At 36.0% G+C, this 22,671-nt stretch overlaps 3 protein-coding genes across 3 annotated transcripts; all 3 read right to left on the bottom strand.

The window, feature by feature from the left end:
- Positions 1 to 458: 458 nt before the first annotated feature.
- LOC111798090 (S-adenosylmethionine decarboxylase proenzyme) lies at positions 459 to 1,953 on the bottom strand. Its single transcript, XM_023681053.2, has one exon. It carries the CDS (start codon positions 1,788 to 1,790, stop codon positions 612 to 614), a length of 1,179 nt encoding a protein of 392 aa, XP_023536821.2. The 5' UTR covers positions 1,791 to 1,953; the 3' UTR covers positions 459 to 611.
- Positions 1,954 to 11,251: 9,298 nt separating this feature from the next.
- Positions 11,252 to 14,755, bottom strand: LOC111798087 (uncharacterized). The gene is made up of 5 exons (XM_023681047.2): positions 14,509 to 14,755; positions 13,695 to 13,888; positions 12,045 to 12,129; positions 11,683 to 11,748; positions 11,252 to 11,592 (listed from the first exon to the last, which is right to left on the bottom strand). Exons 1-5 carry the CDS (start codon positions 14,590 to 14,592, stop codon positions 11,500 to 11,502), a joined length of 522 nt encoding a protein of 173 aa, XP_023536815.2. The 5' UTR covers positions 14,593 to 14,755; the 3' UTR covers positions 11,252 to 11,499.
- Positions 14,756 to 17,178: 2,423 nt separating this feature from the next.
- On the bottom strand, positions 17,179 to 22,080 carry LOC111799270 (uncharacterized). The gene is made up of 5 exons (XM_023682747.2): positions 21,716 to 22,080; positions 20,292 to 20,471; positions 18,756 to 18,882; positions 18,491 to 18,604; positions 17,179 to 17,559 (listed from the first exon to the last, which is right to left on the bottom strand). The coding sequence occupies exons 1-5, from the start codon at positions 21,968 to 21,970 to the stop codon at positions 17,444 to 17,446; spliced, it is 792 nt and encodes a 263-aa protein (XP_023538515.2). The 5' UTR covers positions 21,971 to 22,080; the 3' UTR covers positions 17,179 to 17,443.
- Between the last annotated feature and the right edge of the window lie 591 nt (positions 22,081 to 22,671).

The following is a 22,671-nucleotide window of genomic DNA, read 5'->3' as shown; positions in this document are numbered from 1 at the left end:
GGTTTAAATACCATACTCAAGTTAAAGAGTATTTTTATTTTTTTTTTTAAAGTTAAAAGAGCATTAGTGAAATTTTTTAAAATTTAAGAGTTTTTTAAATGTTACAAATTCAAGAATATTTTTAAAATAAAACCCTATATGTTTCCGCTTGAAATAGATAAATGGTTTTTTTTGTGGAGTTATTGAAATTTTTTAATCTTAAAAAAGATATAAAATTTAAGGGTATTTTTATTAACTTATCGGTTTGAAAATCAATTTAAATCAACCAAAAATTGATTAGGTGGAAAATAATGGATGGATTAGAATATAAATGTATGTAAAATAACTAATGAGAAATTAACTATGAAGTTTAAAATATTTAAAGTAAAGTTTATGGGCTAAAAAAATATTAAATTAAATGTTAAATGGATTATAATAGATGTAAGAAACTTTGAAAATTAAATGAAATGAACAAAATAAAAAAAGAAAATATGAAAGTGGACAATTAATTCGGTATATATTTAAACAGAACTGCCCCAAATTCAAAACTAAATCTACATTATAACAATCATTACCGTAAAATAAAATCATAACTGCTCCCAAAGCACCATAGACGACACATCGACACTAAACTAGGCCGACAACACACGGCGAAGCACAGCCTCTTCCTCACCCACATCGGCGGCGGCGGCGGCCTCCTTCCAGCACTGCAGCAGCAGCAGCGACTTGCACGGTGGGAGCGCGGCGCACCTTCTTCTATCCACCGTGTACGTACGGTAAACTAGCCACTCGCCACCTGGCAGCTCCTGCTTCACCATGTTATCACACGTGTACCCTTCCACGTCCGCCTCGTCAACAGACCACGTGCGGGAGCCGCCGCCGCTGCTCGACGTGATGGCGATCGAGAATTCCGCCGGAGAAAAGCACCGGAGCGTCCTGCTTAACAGATACGAGAAAGGAAGCTCCGCCACGTCGAAGCCCATCGCCTCGTAGCTGGCGTAACTGAAACCATCCTCTGGAGTCACGTGCACCGTAGAGTACGCTGCACCTTCGATCCCGTTCATGGAGTATCCACACGGATCAAATTCAAAATCGCAGATGGTGTGATTCGGAATTATCTCAGAGATTCCGGACATTTTCGTCATTTTCTCCGCCGATGAGTTGCCTCCAGATTTTTTGAAAAACACCGCGGCCTTTTCTCTGTTCAAACCCGTCATACACATTTCCAGAGTAACCATATCCGTACGATTCACCGTCGTAGGTGATTTTACGGCTGAGTAGATGTGCCAGTTGCGATTCGGAACAGCCGGATCGCCGATCACGTACGCCTCGGAGTAGAAATCGCCAAAGTAGACATTAAGTGCGGTAACTTCCTCGGAGAAGCTACGGTGAGGAGCAGGTTGATTGTTGGGGAAGATGAAGGTTCCGCGGGAGTATTTCACGGCGACAGCGGAGAGTTTGATTGAATCGGCAAGTTCGAGAATCATCGGAATGGAGAGGAGAAGCTTGGTGGTGCCGCAAGTTTTGAGGATGATCGTATGTGGATAAACGAAGAGACTCGATTCGGAGAGGACGTAAGAATCGAAATCGGAGTTAGAGAGATGAGATACGATAGTGCAGAATGCAGGTTCAAGGATTGAATCGAGTTGAGATCGAGTCAAAGCTCGGAGACCAAGTCCTTCAGAGTCCTTGAAAATAGGCAGTTCAGAGAATGTGATTTCCAGGCGTTTTTCGAAGCCTTCGAAACCGATTGGAGAAGGAGATCGTTCCGGAGGCGCAGATGCCTCTAGGAGTTTGGTGAACACAGTCATGATTGGAGAGAAAATCAAAGCCTCTCTAAATTACAGGAAAAATCAACGAAAGCAAGCGAAACAAATTCGGAAGGTTTTGGATCTCAGAATGCACAAGAAATTAGCCCCAATTACAACAGAAAAAGCAAAAATCGAAATCAGAACTCGTAATCTACAGAGACAAAAGGTATCAGGATGGTTTCCTCACGCACTGCCAGAAAATCAACAAGAAAAACACAATTACAACGCAAAAACTCACAAAACTACTCAAGAACTCGAAGAAATCGAAGAACAATCTTACGTTAGAATACGCAGCAGATCGGAACTTCTCAATACCACCGTGTGGACGAACGTCTTCAATAATGTAACCAAGAGGAGCTTCGTATTGTTGCCTTTTACTACTATTGCTACTACCACTGCTAGACTTCTTCGTACCGCGTTTCGCCTCCATCACAACATTAACGCTTCTTCTCTGCAACCAAAACAGAAAAACAGAGATCAAAACAACCAAATCCACAAATCAGAAACTCCACGACGCAGTACAGATCAAAAATCTCAAAGAAGCTCAGAAATACCTTTCCAAGAAGAAAAGAAACGAAAAAGAAAAAATGGAAATCAAACACCACAAGTAACAAAGAGCCCTAACCTCAGCTACTTATAAAATCTTCGTCAATGGCGGAATAAATATAGAGAGAAACCAAGAATTCCTCCAAAATTTTCCGAACAAAGGAAGAGGATTGAACACCACAAGAAAATTGGGAGAGATAATAACGGAAGATGCAGAGGGAATGGAGGATTTGGTTGTTGTGAGAAAGGGAGGGAATCTAGAGAGGCTATTTATAGAGAAAGAGAGGAAGGCGCCCCTAAGGTTTCCGTCTTCTGGAAGCAGTGGCATTAGTGGAAAATGGGTACTAAATGGACGAAGGAATAAAATTTTCTCCACCTAAATTAATAATAATAATAATAATAATAATAATAATAATAAATACTAATATTAAAAAATATCTTTAAACTTTAATCCTTAAAATTTTGAAAAATATCCTAAAATTGAAAAAAAAAAAATAGAAATACAATTATAATTAATTTTAAAATGTTAAATTAGTTTTAAAATATTAACTTTAGGAAGAGTTTCTAAAATCATTAATATTAATAATATTATTATTATTATTATTTAAGAAAACGAAAAAAATAAAACGGTCCGCTGCGACATGTCGAAAGCGGTAAGGCACATGATCCTTCCTTCCGTTTGTTCTGCTTCCATTGCCGACACATCGAAACGATGCCCCTAGCCTTTCCATCCTTGGCTGCACGTGCTTCGTGTCACGGTCATGCTCGTCCAGGGCGTGTTGCCCATGGCCGCATGCCCATGACAAGCCAAACCCTTGTCATGTCTTTTCATTCTAGTGTTTTTTCTTTTGTAGTTCTAGGGCGTATGATGCATCAAAAATATCATGTCTAAATCTGCGAGACATGAAATGACTCAGAATGTACTATAGGCGGATATGACTAGTTGTCAACTTCTCCCTACCCAAGGTTATATATGCTAAGCTGTTGTTATCTTTCTCTTGCTTGCTTATATTATAACGTCTCTTTCAAAAATCTCTCTTTCTAAAATCTCTCTCTCTTCGTTTTCTAAAACTTTCTTTTAAAACCGAGGCTAGAGACTCGATCATACGTCGCTCGGCCGTAGGCGACGCAAGAACAAATTGACTTAGCTCACTTGTCGTTGGAAAGTGAGTGCCGCACAATCGCTAGTCCGCTACCTTCGAAAGTGCAATTGTGTCACTTCGCATGCAAAGCATGCCTTAAATACCAACTAAAAATGACAAAATATTATTTTATTTTAATTTCTATACACTCAAATAGTTTTAAACTTAGTTATTACAACGGACCATATTCCGAATTTAGATCAAAATTCAAAATTTGAATTTGTCGTGTGATGATCTCGGTATCCCCTTACATCTCCACGACATGATTACGTTATTTACTATTTGCTTCTAAGTGTAAAGATTATTTCCACGTACTAATACGAGTTCTTTTCAATATGTTTGGTTTTAAATCGGTTTGGTTCAGTAGATACACCCATGTTGTCTAGTGTACACCACCGCTCGTAAGTCCATGCCTATGTGCACCATGTCTCTCCCTCTTGCAACTCCACGCTGCTCGACAAGTTGCTCGTGCTCCTACTCTTAGTCACATACCCAAATTGGAGTAATTAATTTAAACTTTTCTTTATAACCGAATGACCCAACTCGAATTCAAGCCGACTTGAAAATAGAGGGTTGGGTTGAGTTGCGAAATACTCCTCCTTATTTTATTTTTCTTGTTATAATTAATGTTGTCGATTTTTTTGGGTTTGGGTGTCGGGTGTTCTTTTTGATTGACCAGACTAATTTTTTAAGGACTAGAATATTTAGTTGTAAATACATTAGTTTCATAACTTATTCAAGTTATAATTGATTACTCGAGCACTCGTGTTTAGCTTGAGGCCACACCGTTATAACTCTAAATATCATAAAGAGTTTTTCCGACGACTGAAACTCTTTTTTTTTTTTTTTTTCAATTGACTGTTACACATGAGGTCCCGTGATTTTCATTCATAGCATAGCATTAACATCATTCTTTTTTTCCTTTCATCCATGACATAGTACATATATGCATTGTGATGTCCCACATTTGTTGCCCAAAGAGAATAATATCTGCTAGCAGTGAATCTGGATCGTTACAAATGGTATCAGAGCCAGACACCGGACGATGTGCCAGCTTTCTTGCTGTTCCCCAAAGGGGGGTAGACACGAGGCGGTGTGTCAGTAAGGACGCTAGGTGTCACGGTCATGCTTGTCTAAGGCATGTCGCCCATGGCCGCATGCCCGTGATACACCATTGATAAGGATGTGGAAACCTTCCCCGGACAAGCACGTCCCCTCAAGGGAAGTCCAAAAAGGACAATATCTGCTAACGGTTGATCTGGGTCGTTACATGCATCATGTATACACGGTAATCATAACATAGTTTTACATGGCAAGAGATGATATGACATACATAATATTTCATTTCATTCACAATATGGAGTAATAAATAACATATTCATATGTAGCATAGCATCATATGTCATTACATAGAATACATAAACATACCATAAAATAATATAACAATAAACTTACTTAGTTGGCGAAGTCTCTAATTAATTTTTTTTTAATTAAATTTTATAAAAGCAAATTCTTTTTGGAATGATTTTAAATACTTATATTGTACAATCCATTATTCCCACCTTCCACCAATAAATTAAGAGAACCTTTATTTATTTATTTTGTAATTTTATATATTTATCATTGTATTATTTACTTTTAAAAAATATCTCAAGTTAATATTCTGTTATTTGACAATCCATTTTTTAAAAGAATTATATTTATCTTATTTTATTAATATTGTAAATTATTGACATCCTCTTGGGCATCCACTTATTTTAACTTATTTAAAAATGAATTATTAGGATAAAAATTTAAGGTGGAACCGATTTATATTTTAGCCTTGGTAGGAGTAGACACGATTTTGGTAAACGGTCACACACCCCGTACTGACCCAATATAAAATGGTAAAAATCTATCTAGGATAAAAGCATGTAAAACGGGTTTGGAACGGGCATGCAACCATGGACAACACATCCTGGACAAGCAAGACTGAGATATCTGTCATGTAGCCATAAACAACACACATTTGGATAAGCATGACCATGACATCCTCCTCCACTCTATCAATCGACTCGGACAAGCAAGATTGGGACATTTGTCATGTAGCCATAGATAACATGTTTTGGACAAGCATGATCGTGACATCCTCCCCCACTTAATTGGTTGGCGTCTCTGTCAATCGACTCTTTACATCGTGTAAAAAAATAAAATAAAATAAAAACTAGTAAAAGTTATATATAAAAACATATCGAAGGATAATTATTGCTTTTAGGTAAAAAATAATAATTTTAAATTTTATGAATATTATATTCTTAAAAAAAATATTTTAGAAATTATTTAATAAATTATTTTCAAAGTTGACCTTGGAATTTATAATTTAATGTTATTTAATCTTCATCTATTGAATGAATAAAAGATAAAGAGATACAATTATAATTATCAATGGCTATTTAATAAATATTTTTTTAATAAGTAAAGCGACTTTTTAATAAAATTTTAAGAAATTAATGCACTATAACTACAATACAACATAATATAATAATTTAATATTTGAATGGGAAAATTATAGTTTTTTTTATTACCAAAATCAACCAATAAAAAAAATACACTTAAAAAATTTCCAAAGTTGAAGATGCAAATGAAATCTAATGGAAATTGGTATAAAACCAAAAAAATTTGCTTGAATTATGTTCGGTTTAACGACCTAGGTCCACCGCTAGCTAATATTGTCCTCTTTAGACTTTCCATTTCGAGATTCTCCTCAAGGCTTTAAAACGCGTATGTTAGGAGAAGGTTTTCATACCCTTATGAAGAGTGTTTTGTTCTTCTCTCCAACCAATGTGGGACATCACAATCTACCCCCGTCAAGGAAACAACGAGAAGTCTAGCACATCGTCCGGTGTCTGGCTCTGATACCATTTGTATACCTCTAAAATCATTTCAACTAGTAGACGCGTTTTAAAGCCTTGAGGGGTGGATTTTGATGTCCCACATTGGTTGGATTCCTTAGGCAATTCCTACAGTAGTTCTAATTTATGATTGTTGGATTCCTTAGACAAAATTAAATTTGAGAGAACAGCGCTAGCATCAAGGAATCATAGTAGCTTCGGCCTAGGCCAACCAAGGAAGTGGCCCTACCGTCGTTTGGTTATAATTGTGTGCTTAAAGATGACACATGTCTGTGGCTTCGCACATGTTATATGCTCGTATATGGAAACTGTTATGAAATGATATGTATATGTTATGATACGTGAATGTCTGTGGTTTTCATACCCTTACGAATGCGTACGCTACAAGGCAGGGGAGCGATCATTATGTCATCATAATGTTGTCGTGATGGTCGCTATTCCTAACGGGTGTCTAGCATTAACAGCCAGCAGGGAATGCTCGCCCGACTAGAAAAGGGCCTAGAAAGTGTGCAAATCGACTGATGAGTTCATACTCGCACGTCTGGACCGTGTGTAGGGAAATTAAGTTAATATTTCAACCAAATATTATATTATAAGAAAATAATATATATTTTTTCTCTTAAAAAAAAAGGGTATATTAATATTAGGGACGAACTTCAACACATTTTCTTTGGACATAAGTATTCGTGGTTTTATCTTTTGGTTCAATGCAAAAAGGCCTCATATCAATGAAGATTGAAATCCCACATCGGTTGGGGAGGTGAACGAAACATCCTTTATAAGGGTGTGGAAACCTCTCCTTAGACGCGTTTTAAGAAATCTTAAGGGAAAGCCCAAAGAGGACAATATTTCCTAGCGGTGGGCTTGCGTTGTTACAAATGGTATTAGAGCCAGACACTAGGCGATGTGCCAACGAGGCAAGGATGTTGGGTCTCGAAGGGGGGTGGATTTGGTGGGGGTCCCACATCGATTAGAGAAAGGAACGAGTGTCAGCAACGACACTGGGCCTTGAAGGGGGTGGATTGTGAGATCCCACATCGGTTGGGGAGGAAAACGATTGGAAGTCCCACATTGATTAGAGAAAGGAACGAGTGTCAGCGAAGACGCTGGGTCCTGAAGGGGGGTGGATTGTGAGATCCCACATCGGTTAGGGAGGAGAACGAAACACCGTTCTAAAAAACTTAGAGGGAAAGCCTAATAGTGGGCCTGAGTCATTACAATATTGTCCGTCCTTTTATCTAAGTCGTATACGAAAGATTTATATAGAAGATGTTATATTATTTTATGATTATACTTTTTCCTTAAGGTTTGGGAAATATTATAACCCAAAATATCATCATATGGTGACAAATTTAATACATATTTTATGCTTATGAAAATAATTCAATGATAGTGCTTCATGTAACTTCTAAGCTTTATTTATTTATTTAAAAGTATATTATATTTAAGAAATTATAATGGATTTCTTTTAATTGTTATAATTTGTTCCCGAACAATTTTAACGAACCTAAACATAACTCAACTATTTAAGATATATCAGACGTTAACTTCTACGATTGAACTAAAAAAATGGATGATATTAAAGATGTTATATATGTTTTTATTTTATTTTAAATAGAATAATAATGTTGATTAATTGATAGGGGTGTTCATATGGTCCGATAATCCGACCAAACCAGACCATAAAGGTTGGATTGGGTAAAGTTTTAAAAATATATTTAATTTTCGAAAATACTGTTAAACTTTCAATATTTAAAAAATACCCTTAACTTAAAAAAAATTCATTAACAACCTTTAAATTTTTAAAAAATTCAAAAAAATATTTCAATATTTTTTAAATCTAAGAGTATTTTTAAAACAAGATATTAACGGTTTCTACTCAATACCTTAAATCTACCTTCTTCGGAGCGTCTTCGCTAGCACATAGAACAAGTCACAGTTTCCACTCAAGATGGTATAATATTAACATTTTCCACTCAAAATGGTAAATTTGAACTTTTATTAAAAATTTAATCGATGTGGGACCCACTGTCTCACGACGTTCTGAACTCAGCTCACGTACCAACTTAATGAGTGAACAACCCAACCCTTGGAACATACTACAGCCCCAGGTGGCAAAGAGCCGACATCGAGGTGTCAAACCTTCTCATCAATGTGAGCTCTTGGGAAAGATGAGCCTGTTATCCCTAGAGTAACTTTTATCCATTGAGCGACGACCCTTCCACTCGGCATTGTCGGATCACTAAGGTCGACTTTCGTCCCTACTCGATGGGTGGGTTTTGTAATCAAGCTCCCTTCTGCCTTTGCACTCGAGGGCCAATCTCTGTCTGACTCGATGAAACCTTTGCACGCCTCCGTTACCTTTTGGGAGGCTTATGCCCCACCTGTAGGTTCTGACACAAGGGTCGAATTCTAGCTCTTCTAGAATGGTATCTCATTGATGGCTCGGGCCCCCCACTTCCCTTAAGGCTTTAAAACGCGTGTTTCCACACACTTATTTATTTGGATTTAGAATTTATTAATTTTAAAAGGTTTATTCACAAATTTTGAATTATCATTACAATTATTCATCACAAAAGAACAAAAAGGAATTCCATTATTGTACGGATGAGAACAAATATTAATTTAATTATATTTTTTCTTTTCCATTATTTTAAAAAAAAAATATATATATATATATAAAATATGGGGAGTGGAGCTTTTGCGTAGGAATCAACCTCTCTCCAATCCATCCATAAGTTTGTGATTATTTTTATTTTATAGCACTTAATAATTATTTCATCTTACTCTAAAAAAATAATTTAAATATTATAATTTAGTTTTATTAATTATTAATTAACAAAAAAAAAAAATCAATTTACACGTGGCTTCAAACACTTATCTATTACATTATTCGATCTATGTAAATAAACAAAAATAAATAAATAAAATGTTCGTATGTTTTAAGAGATCATAAATTTAAATCTTCATTAATTGTATTTTATACTAAGTTTAAAGACTAAAATAAGACAACTTCGATATAATTGGTTATAATATTATATTCTCGACTTAAAAAGTTAGAGATTCAAATCTTCAACTACAAGTCCTTATATATATATATATATATATATATATATAATTCTCGTGAAATTCTCCATTTATTTTTGCAAGAATTGAGTAGGGATTTCCCGTGGGGATGTAGGGAACGTTTAACTATTTTGACTAGAAATATCCATGTGGTAGTGACGAGGAATACTTCTCGTCTCCATCCCTGCCACTTATTTCATTTTTTATTCTCGTGAAATTCTCAATTTATTTTTGCAAGAATCGAGTAGGGATCAGGGTGAAGATTCTTTGTGGGGATGCACGAACGTATATATGTTCTATCAACATAATCTCTAAAAATTCAAATTTTAATATTACAACGTAATATTAAAAGATCTACGACATAATTTTTAGTTTAAATATTACAAAAATTGACTCATTTGTTTTTTTAATATAGGCAAAAAAAAAAACATATACATGTGTATGTTGGAAATATTTTTGTATTAAGCGAGGTGGGGCGGGGAAAGGAAATATAAGCCCATCTCCAGCTTCATTTATCTAATCGAAAAAAATGTTCTCCACTCTCTCTCCGTCTAAGCGGAGATTCCAGTAACCGTTCGAAGTGGGTCACTACAGGTAAAACAGACATCTCTAAATTTGACAAGTTATTAAAAACTTTTTAAAAGTAAATTCTTACCACCGTCTTTAACATAGCTTAATTGATTATAACGTTATATTGTCAACTAAAAGGTTAAAAGATAACGAACGTGGATCAACTTTTTACCGAACCAATGATTGGGGATAAAAGTGAGAGAAGTTGATTGAGGCAAAACAATACAGCTGCCATCCATCACTTCAATATCTAAATATTTTTGTATTGAATTTCCACAAATTATTTGAAAATATTGGTTTGTTCTTGTTTTGGTTGATTACCGAAGCCTTTGATTGGTGGAGGACCATTGCCAATCATGTTGCAACTTGTTTGCTTGTACTCTTCTACCAACATGACTTTCTCCATTATAATCCAAATTTTGGATTATAAAAATTTATATATACCCATCAAGCTACTTTGCAAGTATGCTCGAATTAAAAGAAAACATCTTTGATCGGGTTCTTAAGCTTGATTTAGTTTCAGTTAGTTTAGTTGACTCGTTTTGATCATTTTGAACTATTTCGAAATTCTGAGCTTGATTATATGAATGGATAAAATCTCATCCGTGAAATTAAATTCTGGTTGGGTTGAACATAAGAACGATTAGTTAAATTCTGGTGAGGTTCGAAGCACTGAGTTAGTTTGAAACTATAAGTGAACTTACTATTAAAACGACTATAGGCTAGGTGGATGCAATTGTTTGATGAGAGAATAACATGTACTTTGTCGAGAATTTGACAACCACAAGCGCCGACCAAAGTTGAAGCCCTTGAGGCCTACATTGATAGGGGACGTCCAAGAGTCCCATAGCCAACCCTTGAGGCACAACACGAGGGGGTAGAAGGCTAAGGCTAAGGCTTGAGTCTCGACTACGATTGTCCAAGATCTATTTGAGAAATAGTTTAACCGATTAACAATCCAACCTTGTAACCATTCTTCATACTTAACTCACACCAAGAATAACGACGAGATGATAACAATTCATTATAATGATGGTTTCTAACCACCCTATAGTTTCCTTTAAGTGTTTATTTCGAGAATTGAACAACGGAGTCTCCTAGAACGTTATTAAAAATTATAATGTGCAATAAAAATGTGTAAGAACAAATTTAGAAGGGATTTAAACTATTGCTTTGACATCCCTCTCCTAGATCTGTCTCTTCTAAATGAAACCAAAGCAGCAAAAGTTGTGTACCTGTGATGTCATTTTGGAAGAGGAAACAAGGACACTTCTAAATGCTCAGTTGACAAAATGGAGGTTGTTACAATGATGTACTTTTGTCCCTTATTCCTGTTATAATTAGTCAGATCAATACACAAACTTCTCACTCAAACCAACTTCATGTGGTACCTAAATCTTGACCGTGTCTGCGGTCCATCTGCTCGAATTTCAATCCGATAACTTAAGTAAGTTGATTGCACCCAGTTGATTCCGTTTAATGTTGAAGAGAAGATTATCTATTCTTGGTCTTTACAAACTTCACCCTTGAGGCTTTCTTCTCCATCTTTTCCCTCTTCTTGCGAGTCTTCTCGTCCTCAGTTTCATCCTAATCGACACGCAAGTATACGCCTAAATGAAAAGCGAAGACCAGGCCTAACTAAATAAAGAAAGCAGGTACGGTCTGGGGTTTGATTACCTCTGAACCTTGCGACAATAACCCCTTAATTAAACCAGATGATTTGTATACCCCAAATGCTGGAATCTGCAGAGCAATGAGGAAATGAATATTAAGAACTCGTGAAGTATGCCTATTTTAACTTGTTGGTCATAGGGCGTATTATTTTGAATTTCTATTAGTTGCACAAATATTTAGTAATAGAGGTAACACGAAAAATAATGTTTAGAGATAGACACGCATTTATAAATAGATGTACACTTAAAAGTCATTTCAGAACGATACATCATTGACATTATTTCACGCCTAAAAATCGGGATTAGGCCTAGGCTATATTACACTAAATATGTCTAAGTTCAATTTCAGAAGTATTTGGATCTTACCACAAGGTAGGTGTACCAAAACTTCCCAGAGAGGATTGACATTATTTGCACAAAGCTTGTAATGTAGATCATGTCATGCAAGTAGCTGCACAAAACAAGACAACCCATCAAGATGTTTTGATTAATTGTTCAAATGCCAAGAAAACGTTTACGACACAAGTTTTGACAATGTAGCAATCGCTATATGTGTGATGTCCCACATTGGTTGGGGAGGAGAACAAACCACCATTTATAAGGGTGTAGAAACGTTCCCCTAGCAGACCCGTTTTAAAGCCTTGAAGGGAAGCCCGAAAGGGAAAGCCCAAAGAGGACAATATTTGCTAACGGTGGATCTGGGTAGTTACAATATGGAACTGGTAACGGTCCTAGGTGAATTGTTCACCCAATGTCAATGCCGTGAGGCTTCAAAGAACTTGTAGCCATATGAATATATGGGTTCACAACTAGTATAGCTTTAAAGTCAATTACTTTATCATTATTATGAAAACACTAGAGCTCCTTGTTGCTACAATGAGATTTAAATTACCATATAAATTACAAGGCACACAAGAAACAACATTCAGTTGCAGGTCAGATGGCCTGAAATGTGGCCTTGGCAAGCAACACATTGTATTTCACCATTAGGGTTCTGTCCAGTTCAGAGGAGAAAGCAGTGAAACATGAAAATGCAACCTTTTCAAATTCAGAGATAAAATTTAAATTTAGCTATTTTTACAATCCTGACAATTAATCATCTTAAACTCGAACCACCTGAATGAAATGATTTAACCCCAATCTCGCTCCGAAGTTCACCGCCTTTACAACCAAATGGATAAACCCCCACAACACCTAATATTTTGTCAGGTCAAAAACAGAGCATGTACTCATTTGTCACTTTGATGATCAAACCAACACATCAATTGATCAAAGCAATCAATGGAGGAGGACCATTTTCCCAAAAAAACTTACAACCCCAAACATTTTTAAGCTGCAAGTGCGTGTCTATATCCAAATTGACATCTTCTCGAGAACGAAAATTCAAAGATAACCAGTAAAGAAGCTGACCAAACCACCATGATGATTAAGGACATTGCTATTATCGAGAGATATTAAGCCAATTGACAAGTATACTGAATATGAATTGACAATGCTATAAATGATTTCAGTCATAAAATCCAGAAGGAAAGGAAATCATATCCAGAGTTAATATGCTGCCGCTGTAGATCAGTGAATCCAATTAGCACATCACTAGACCCTTCCATTTCAATCACTTAGCACTGAATTTTGGAATGACAACCAGGAAAAATAGCTCCAGCTTCCTCAAAAATTTTGATCCAAGGTGAACAATGTCATACCAATTCTTAGCAAGTTTAAAGGTTCAGTTCACTTAAAATTTGGTTACAGAATTGTAACAGCCCAAACCCACCGCTAACTGTTCTCTTTGGGCTTTCCCTTTCGGGTTTCCCCTCAAGGTTTTTAAGACGCGTTTGCTAGGGAGAAGTTTCCACACCCATATAAAGAATGTTTCATTCCCCTCTCCAATTGATGTGGGATCTCACAAGAACAATTAAATATGTCAAATCTGTATTCAACGATTATACTTCATATAGAAGATAAAACATGCATAAAACAGACATGCAATGATAAACATTAAGAAGACTAAAGACATACCCACAAATTCCACCAGTATTCATATCAAATCCACCATCTAGTAGTTCACCTTCATCACCATAGGTTGGGTTTGCCATGTTGGAAAGTTGGTAGTAAGGAATAAAATAAGCTGCGGATGTGACAATCAGACCAATCCAATGCTTCCAAGTGAAACTTGAATGAAAAATCAGCATCCGAACCAAGATATAGGTAGCCTGCATAAACAATTCAAGTTACAGAAAGTAAAGAACAAAACAATGATATGATGATGTTTCAGGATACGTTCAGAAGGGTGCTCATCCCTTTGACAACTCTTAAGAAAAGATTGAACTATCCTAAACAAGAACTTACAAACCAAAATAACCTCTAAACTTACTGCAAAACATATACAATCTAAAACTAATTCTCCCATCCTTCAATTTTTTAGTTATCTCATATTCCTCTGAAGAAATTACTCGAGATCTTCCTCGACCTTGCATTCCTATGTTCCTCGGGCACAATCGTCTGTATCTGCCGCAACTTCAATTTTCAAAGTCAAATTTGGAAAACAAGAATTCCGGATTTTTACCTAAGAATAATCAATAAGCAATAAAATCTTCCAGTATTGGATGTTTACAGTATGAAATTTTATTTGCTTCCAACAGAATCTAAATCTATCTGATAAATTACAATTTCCAGGAGATGGTTGATTGTTTGTAACAAACACACCATCCTACACCTTTTTCCTCAGAATTCCAAGAGAATTACAACACGAATACTAAATCACCAACAAGGATGATTTACGGACATAAGAGAGAAGAAAAATAGAGAGAAGTGATCGAAAAGAAGTCCTTACATTGCATGCAATGATGAGGCGGCGGAGATTGGCCATATGACGAGCATTCTCCTCCTTGCGCTTCTTTGCACCTTGGTTTGCCATCTTTGTCGCCGGATTCCGAAACTGCTTGTGAAATGGGAGTAAAATCTAGGTCAGTTAGGGGTGGGTATCTGAAATTCAGGATGAACTGAAGAGGAAGAAGGACTTCAGGTGTTCATCGGGGAGGGTCGAATCCTAAATTCCTAATGCTAATGGCGGCGGCATGACCGTGGGATGTAAAAGTAAGCGGTTAAATTATAGAGTTAAATGAGTTTACAAACTAATTAATCTTAGGGTAAATTTTAAATAAATAAATAATAAAAAGAATAACTAATTACTTCATATGTGCACAATATTAGGTTCGTACTATTTTGACCGTGTGGCGTCATGATCTCGACACGCTCACGACCAGCCTTAAGGGGAACTCAATCACCATATTCATTTTTCTTTCGATTTTGTGGCTTCGTTGGACCTTAGGCGAGATTTGTCTTTGTCAACCGAACATCGCTCGTGCGGAATCCAAGCTTGTTTGGCCATACACGCCGCCTGCACGTGCATGTTCAATTTTTTGCGACACAACCAACTTACCTCTACTCGGGGTCAAGGTCTCTCATCGTAACATCGCATCTCATCTTGTCATCTTGGTTCCTAATCGACATGGTTCATATGTCTTGGCACCATCACAAGTCACGAAGTGTTGACAACCATCGCAACTCACTCGGTCATGCTATCGAGAATAGGCCCATGTGTTGTTCATCTCATCGAGACATCCCGAACATCCATCCATCTGGGTTCTATCGAGGCATTGACCCTCCTGTGGCCATGCCATATCATTTATGAGTATCGTACCAGATAGCGAGTTCAAAATTCAGCATCTGACACGGGGGCAGGTGTGCAATACCGGCACGTCCATGTCGCTCAGTACTGTCCTTGAAAAACCCATTTCAAAGGAAGTCGCCCAAGACACTCATCTAGGAACACTCGCTTTCACTGTGATACATGCATGTGCCACATGGTAGCTCGCTTAGGCCACAAGGCCTAGATGTGGTGGAGAGTTGACACCGTGCCTCCCCTATAGTACATTCTGAGTCATTTTCAAAGTGGCGGGTGTAGACATGATTTTGATGAATTTACATACGGTGTCATGGAGCGTCCATCCGGTCCCCAATTGACACAAAATTTGGCAAGCTTACATATTTCATGTTGACGAACTTGACTCCATAACCACCGCATGCCGAAATTCCCTCCGAAACCCCAACTTTTAAAGTTTAGGCCGAAGCCTTGCCTGACCCTTCGACAAGCTTATTTGACACTCTTGTCTACCCATTGCCCTTATCTTGCTTATATCTCATCTTCTCTTCAATGCTTACTCTGTGTGGTGTGTTAGATGAGGCACCGTCCTTCTCGGTCTCATCATAACACTCATCTAGGCCCTCGCATGGCCAGATGGGTGCCACTTGAAGATCATCGCTTCTCTTATCGCAACATGAGGGTTACAACCTACTCACTTCATAATAAACTTGTGACACAACCATGTTCGACGTTATCATAGAGATATCCTCGAAAGGGAGTCTCTGTCTTTCTTTGCATGAAATTAAATGGAGAATTTGTGAGAACAAGGAATGAGATGGAGAAGTAATCTCTATCCCTGACTCGTCTTAGGTTCATAGGAAATCTTTACCTTCATCCTTTACCGTGAAATCTTTACCTTCTTCTTTACCTTCATTCTTTACCGTGAAATATTTACCTTCATCCTTTACCATGAAATCTTTACCTTCATCTTTACCGTGAAATCTTTACCTTCATCCTTTACCGTGAAATCTTTACCTTCATCTTTACTTCATTCTTTACCGTGAAATGTTTACCTTCATCCTTTACCGTGAAATCTTTACCTTCATCTTTACTTCATTCTTTACCGTGAAATCTTTACCTTCATCCTTTACCGTGAAATCTTTACCTTCATCTAGTAAAATTAATATTTACCTTCATCCTTTACCCTCATCCTTTACCATGAATTTACCTTCTTCCTTTACCGTGAAAACCTTCATGTTTACCATGAAATTTTTTCAACCTTTACATGAAATCTTTTCATCCTTTACCATGAAATCTTTACCTTTACCTTCATCCAGTAAAATAATCTTTTACATGAATTTGATGAAATCTTTTCATCCTTTACCATGAAATCTTTACCTTTACCTTCATCGAGAAAAATAATCTTTACCTACCTTTACCTTCATCCAGTAAAATAATCTTTACCTACCTTTACCTTCATCCAGTAAGTAAAATAATCTTTACCTTCATCCAGTAAGTAAAATAATCTTTACCTTCATCCAGTAAAATTATTGTTGCCGCTCTAAATCATTTTAATTTCAACTTCATTCGGTCCATCCATTAAACCATAAAATAAAATAATTTTTAATTGACTCGAAGTATAAAAAAAAGTTTCAAATTGATACGAAAACAATGTATATATTAATATAATTTTTAACTCATTTAAAAAAATATATATCATCGTCCTATATACTTACTATCACATTATTATTTCATTAGATCAATTTTAAACTTGAATGAATAATTAAAATCAAATTAGACCAAAATTCAAAGACTAAACAAATTATAGGTAAAAAAAAAAATAATAAATAATAATAATAGAATAACAAATCATCAACCTTGAAATAAAAGGCATACTGTCCACAATAATAAGGTAACAATACCAAAATCAAGTAACATCCACAGGAAGGAAACACAGCAGCCAGTTTGCCATCTCAAGAATTAAGAAAACCATTGCCCATAATCTAAACACTACCATCAGTTATAAACACATTAAACCCTCGAATAAGCCGATGAATGCCCAGTACATAACGGTGTCGTTTTTCGTATATTGGTCATAAATACAAATCGAGCAAACCCGAAACTATTGTTGGAATGAAATTGAATAGGAACCAGTATTTGGATCTTTGACAGCCTTGAAGTTGTCCACGCTCATACCAAAACGACCCAACAAAGAATTGCCCATCTCTTTCAACTTCCCTGCTCAAACAGATAATACCATTTCGGGTTCATCAAAATGAAACAAAGTATCGACTTAGTAGGCAAAGTAGACGGGTTCATGAAAAAGGAACAAAAGTATCGACTTAGTAGACGAAGTAGTCGGGTTCATGAAAAAGGAACAAACTATTGACTTAGTAGACGAAGTAGTCGGGTTCATGAAAAAGGAACAAACTATTGACTTAGTAGACGAGGTAGTCGGGTTCATGAAAAAGGAGCAAACTATCAACTTAGTAGACGAGGTAGTCGGGTTCATGAAAAAGGAGCAAACTATCAACTTAGTAGACGAGGTAGTCGGGTTCATGAAAAAGGAACAAACTATCGACTTAGTAGACGAGGTAGTCGGGTTCATGAAAAAGGAACAAACTATCAACTTAGTAGACGAGGTAGTCGGGTTCATGAAAAAGGAACAAACTATCCACTTAGTAGACGAGGTAGTCAGGTTCATGAAAAAGGAACAAACTATCAACTTAGTAGACGAGGTAGTCGGGTTCATGAAAAAGGAACAAACTATCAACTTAGTAGACGAGGTAGTCGGGTTCATGAAAAAGGAACAAACTATTGACTTAGTAGACAAAGTCGTCGGGTTCATGAAAAAGGAGCAAACTATCAACTTAGTAGACGAGGTAGTCGGGTTCATGAAAAAGGAACAAACTATCGACTTAGTAGACGAAGTAGGCTCCAAACAGTGTCCAATGTGTATTTGCTCATCTAGATTCCAATGTTGCTCAAACCAAAATATATATAAGATTATACACATAAAAAATTAGAAGGTAAGACTTTGGCAACTGTTCTTTGTTAGTGCATTGCAATATCAACAAGAAATATGGTGGCTAAATTTCCAATAGCAGGGGAAGCAAATTCTAAAACAACATGATACCAAAATGCAGTTTTAAAATATAAGAAGGCTTACCAATCATCTCTTCTTTCATCTTTTCTCGTTTTTGTTCGGCTAATGGTTCGAGGCGACGGATGGCCTTCTTAGCTTGGTCGTTTGATGAATCCAATTCCAATATCTTTTTCATATCTGCAAGTAAATAAAATATGACCGCATGTTTTGGTAAGTAAAATTTGAGAAAGGTAGATTAGTACAACAGTTCTAGAACATAAGATCTAAAGAAAACAACAGCCGTCAAGATTGATCATGGTAACAGTAATACATGCAAATCAAAGTTTACCATTAATGGCCTCCTCAAAATGTTCAAGCTTTTCACGAGCCTCTGCTCTTCTAGACAAAGCTTTGACATATGCAGGATTCAGTTCGATCGCCTTCGAGCATGCTTTTACAGTGTCATCATATTTTTCCTTTAAAAGATTATGTTCAAGATAATTAGTACGTGAAGCAAACATACATTATCCTGGAATTAAAGCAAAAGTTCACAAGCAAGTTCTACTTTTAATTCATCCAAATCGAAAAAGAGACCAGACCAAAATAATGTTTAGCAAACAAAATAAGTTAAGAAAGCACCTTACCAAAAAAAAAAAAAAAAAAAAGAACCCAATTAAGCTAAGAAGATAATTAGGCTCTAATCATGGCTCACATGCACATCGGTTATTTTCCGAATTTGACTATTCCATCGACAACATTGAACTGGGGATTGGGAACCTCCAAACTAGGCCAACGGCTACTAGTATAATTGTATTGAAACCGAAATAACAGCTAAAAAACAACATCAACAGCACTATGAATAATGAACAACCACAGCTTTTATAGCGAGGTAAGTTCAATCCATCAGCCAGGACAAGTTGTGCAAGTTCGTGCACAAGTAGCAAAATTCAGATGCATACACTAAGAAGTTCCAATATACATGCATTATATTTAGTGGCAGATGTGTAAAAGAGAAATTTCAGGCATGTGAACGGAGATATCAACTTAACCCTCAAGTTGCCTTCTTAAAGGATCATAATTTTCATGTGATAATCCTAGTGATTTCAATTTAGTTATATATTTATTTTTGAACCATAAGAAACTAACATATTGAAATCATCAACGCCAAGGGTAGAAGAAGCTTCTACTTGAAATCGGGCAGAAGGATTACATAAGACCTTTCCCTCGCAAAAAACATAGAGTAATTATGTCTGAGGATGACGACCTGAGAACTAAAAATACAAATCTTTCACATGGAGATGTGACTTCAAATTTTTACTATTAGGTCATTTGATAGAACTAGTTATGCTTTGTCATTTATGGAAGCAACATCATATCTCCAAATCAATCAATGTCTTCACAAAAAATTGCACATGTTCCTATATTTATGAGCGGGAATTTTAATTCATTCGTATCTTTCTGGGTTAGTGACTTGTGATGTCCCACATTGGTTGGAGAGGAGAACAATAAAGGGTGTGGAAACCTTTCCCTAGCAGACGCGTTTTAAAGCCTTAAGGGAAAGCCCAAAAAGGAAAGCCCAAAGAGGACAATATCTGCTAGCGGTGGGCCTGGGTTACATGACTAGTGAAGCCACTCATAATAGCCTCAAAATTTACAACAAAACGAGTTGGGACTACGACTAACAAAAGCATCCATGAAGAAACAAAGCGTGCTACCAAAAGTTCACATAGAATACTATCATTTGACAAGTAGCCCTCTAGTGACATTAGTAAAAACATTAAATATATGGCTATAATGCATATAACGCATCGCAAACTGGAGAAAAATGTCTAAACAAGAAAACACACTGCAGTCGTTTTCAATTTAGGATCTAGCAAAGACGTACTTGTTTCAGAAAACACGCGCCACGGTTTGCTTGGCATATTGACCGTAACTCCACTGCAGAGGGCATGTCAGGAGCAATGTTTAAGGCACGATCATACTCTAATAATGCCTCCTCATATTTCCCTTCTCCAAACAGTTTATTGCCCGCCATTTTCGCAATGTTTGCTTCAGCCAAGGCTTTCTGCCAGATATGTAATAGAATACATTAGATCCATATGACTCAAGAAAAAATGAGCCTAGAAACTTGTAAGTATGTCAGTATGTCATGTGGACTTATACTATCACGGCCAACTGGGAAAATCAAGATCCTAAACAGATCACAAACTTTCAAAAGTTACATTGGCTCCATCAAATTTTGATTACAGCTTAAAATTTCCTACAATCTGAAGTTCTCTCTAAACGAGGTTTTTTCATCATAAGCGAAAACAACTGCCCGTGGTATCATGATCAAAGCAATATGCAGGCCATTCATTTTCAAGCATTCATAAATTTTCATTCAAACGTCGCCAGCAAAGTATATGATCCTCATGTCGAATAGCGATACAATCCAGGTTAAAAGTTATTGGCAACTTGATATGAACCAAGAGACATCAATCATACAATATACTTCAATGAAGATGTGAAGAAAATATTGTTGAAATTATCAAAAGATATTTCAATTCATACCACATTGAAGAAGAATGAAGTATCAAAAGATATTTCAATTCATACCACATTGAAGAAGAATGAAGTTTCATGTTATAAATTTTGAGTGGATTACAATTTAGAGTAATTTAGAGATTGTATTTCATTAATGTATTTTAACACTTAACACTTTTTATTTACATTAGATTACAATTATATAATGGTTGATTATGGCCATTAAGTATGAATATTACAACTCTTGGAATGCCTTTAATAGTTTCATTTTGAGGCTATATAAAGCCATGTATGTTGCGTCGGTCCCGTAGACTTGAAAATATAGTAAAAGGAGCCTTTGTGCTTTGCAATTCTATGTAGTTTAGGTTGCATGTAGAATCATTCAAGCTCGACATGATCAATCTTGCTTGTGGAGTGATTCGAATCTCAAACAAGTGTTCTTGCGTTGAGATATTTAATCAACAAGAATCATTCAAGCTAGACATAATCAATCTTGCCTATGGAGGGATTCAAATCTCAAACAATGTTCTTGCCTTGAGATATTCTATCGACAAGGTAATCCGAATCTTACTCCCAGTGATTTTCACGTATCACAACCTCAAATAAAATCGAAATTGACGAAGGAGAAAAACAATACATGAACAACTTTAAGTTAAAACGGATACCAGAGCAAGAATAATTAAATCATCACTGCCAAAGCCGATAATGCTGATCGCAGAAAGCAAAAGAAAACAATCGCGAAGCAAGAAAAACAGCACTAAAAGAAGCTCAAAGGGAGAAAAAAACCTCTTTAATCTCATCCTCACTGGGCGTGGCAATTTGTTCCTCCTGTTCGGAATGTTGATCAGTAAGCTCTTGACGCTCATCACCACTATCACCAAGCTCCCCATCGCTGGCAGTCTCGTAGCCATCAGAAGGGTCTTTACTCACATTAGATGTTGACGCACCGCCGCTTGAATCCGTCGCATTTTTGGTCGATGCAGAGGCCTTCAGAGGGCTGGGAACTTCGTCTTCAGTTTCCTCCATTTCTATACGAACCATTCTCTTCCACGAATCAACAGAATTCAGAAGAGATTTGAAATGATTTGGTTTCTGAGACTCTGGGTTTAGAGAGTCAAGAGGAAGATGATGAAGAGACTCGTGTGTTCATAAACTTGTAAGAACAACTATTCAGAGCTTCCAGAAGCCTCCTTGTAATTATTTTGGGCCTTGGGCTTGAAGCTGTTTCTTTTGTATCGCATATTGGGCCTAGTTAGGCCCAAATGATATGATTTCTTTTTTTTTTTTTTAATTTAATTTTAAAAAATACCCTAAATCAACTCGCTTCAATTAATATTTAAAAAAAAAATCAATAATTTTCATTTTCTAATATAATTTATACTAAAAAAAATGTAAAAATTTTAAAAATCAACAAATATTTCTTAAAAAATATAATATAAATTTTAAATTTCAAGAGTATAATTAAATTTAATATCTATATTTATTTATTTATTATTTAATTAAATTAAAATTATATATGTATATATTGTATGAATAAATATTAATTTTAATATGTATTTGGGAAAATACATGGATTAAAATTGAATAAAACTCGACTTCAAATACGTCACATATTTGAATTTTTTTAAAATTTTATAATATATTAAATATAAAATTAAATTTTAAACTTTAAATTTTCGTGTCAAAATTTAAGAATATAGATTTCATAGAAAGCTGAAAAAACATTATTTTCACGAGCTATT

Source organism: Cucurbita pepo, chromosome 7 (assembly GCF_057944985.1).
Source record: "Cucurbita pepo subsp. pepo isolate OVF chromosome 7, ASM5794498v1, whole genome shotgun sequence".
Taxonomy (NCBI): domain Eukaryota; kingdom Viridiplantae; phylum Streptophyta; class Magnoliopsida; order Cucurbitales; family Cucurbitaceae; genus Cucurbita; species Cucurbita pepo.
Note: the sequence above shows the minus strand (reverse complement) of the source record. Positions and strands in the feature narration are given on the sequence as shown.

Coding starts and splice junctions, on each gene's coding strand:
- LOC111798090 (XM_023681053.2), bottom strand. CDS start 1,790: ATGACTGTGTTCACCAAACTCCTAGAGGCATCTGCGCCTCCGGAACGA.
- LOC111798087 (XM_023681047.2), bottom strand. CDS start 14,592: ATGGCAAACCAAGGTGCAAAGAAGCGCAAGGAGGAGAATGCTCGTCAT. Junction 11,749..12,044: donor TTTGGTACACCTACCTTGTG/GTAAGATCCAAA, acceptor ATTGCTCTGCAG/ATTCCAGCATTTGGGGTATA. Junction 11,593..11,682: donor TATTGTCGCAAGGTTCAGAG/GTAATCAAACCC, acceptor CGTGTCGATTAG/GATGAAACTGAGGACGAGAA.
- LOC111799270 (XM_023682747.2), bottom strand. CDS start 21,970: ATGGTTCGTATAGAAATGGAGGAAACTGAAGACGAAGTTCCCAGCCCT. Junction 20,472..21,715: donor GTGAGGATGAGATTAAAGAG/GTTTTTTTCTCC, acceptor CATATCTGGCAG/AAAGCCTTGGCTGAAGCAAA. Junction 18,883..20,291: donor GCGCGTGTTTTCTGAAACAA/GTACGTCTTTGC, acceptor AATCTTTTAAAG/GAAAAATATGATGACACTGT.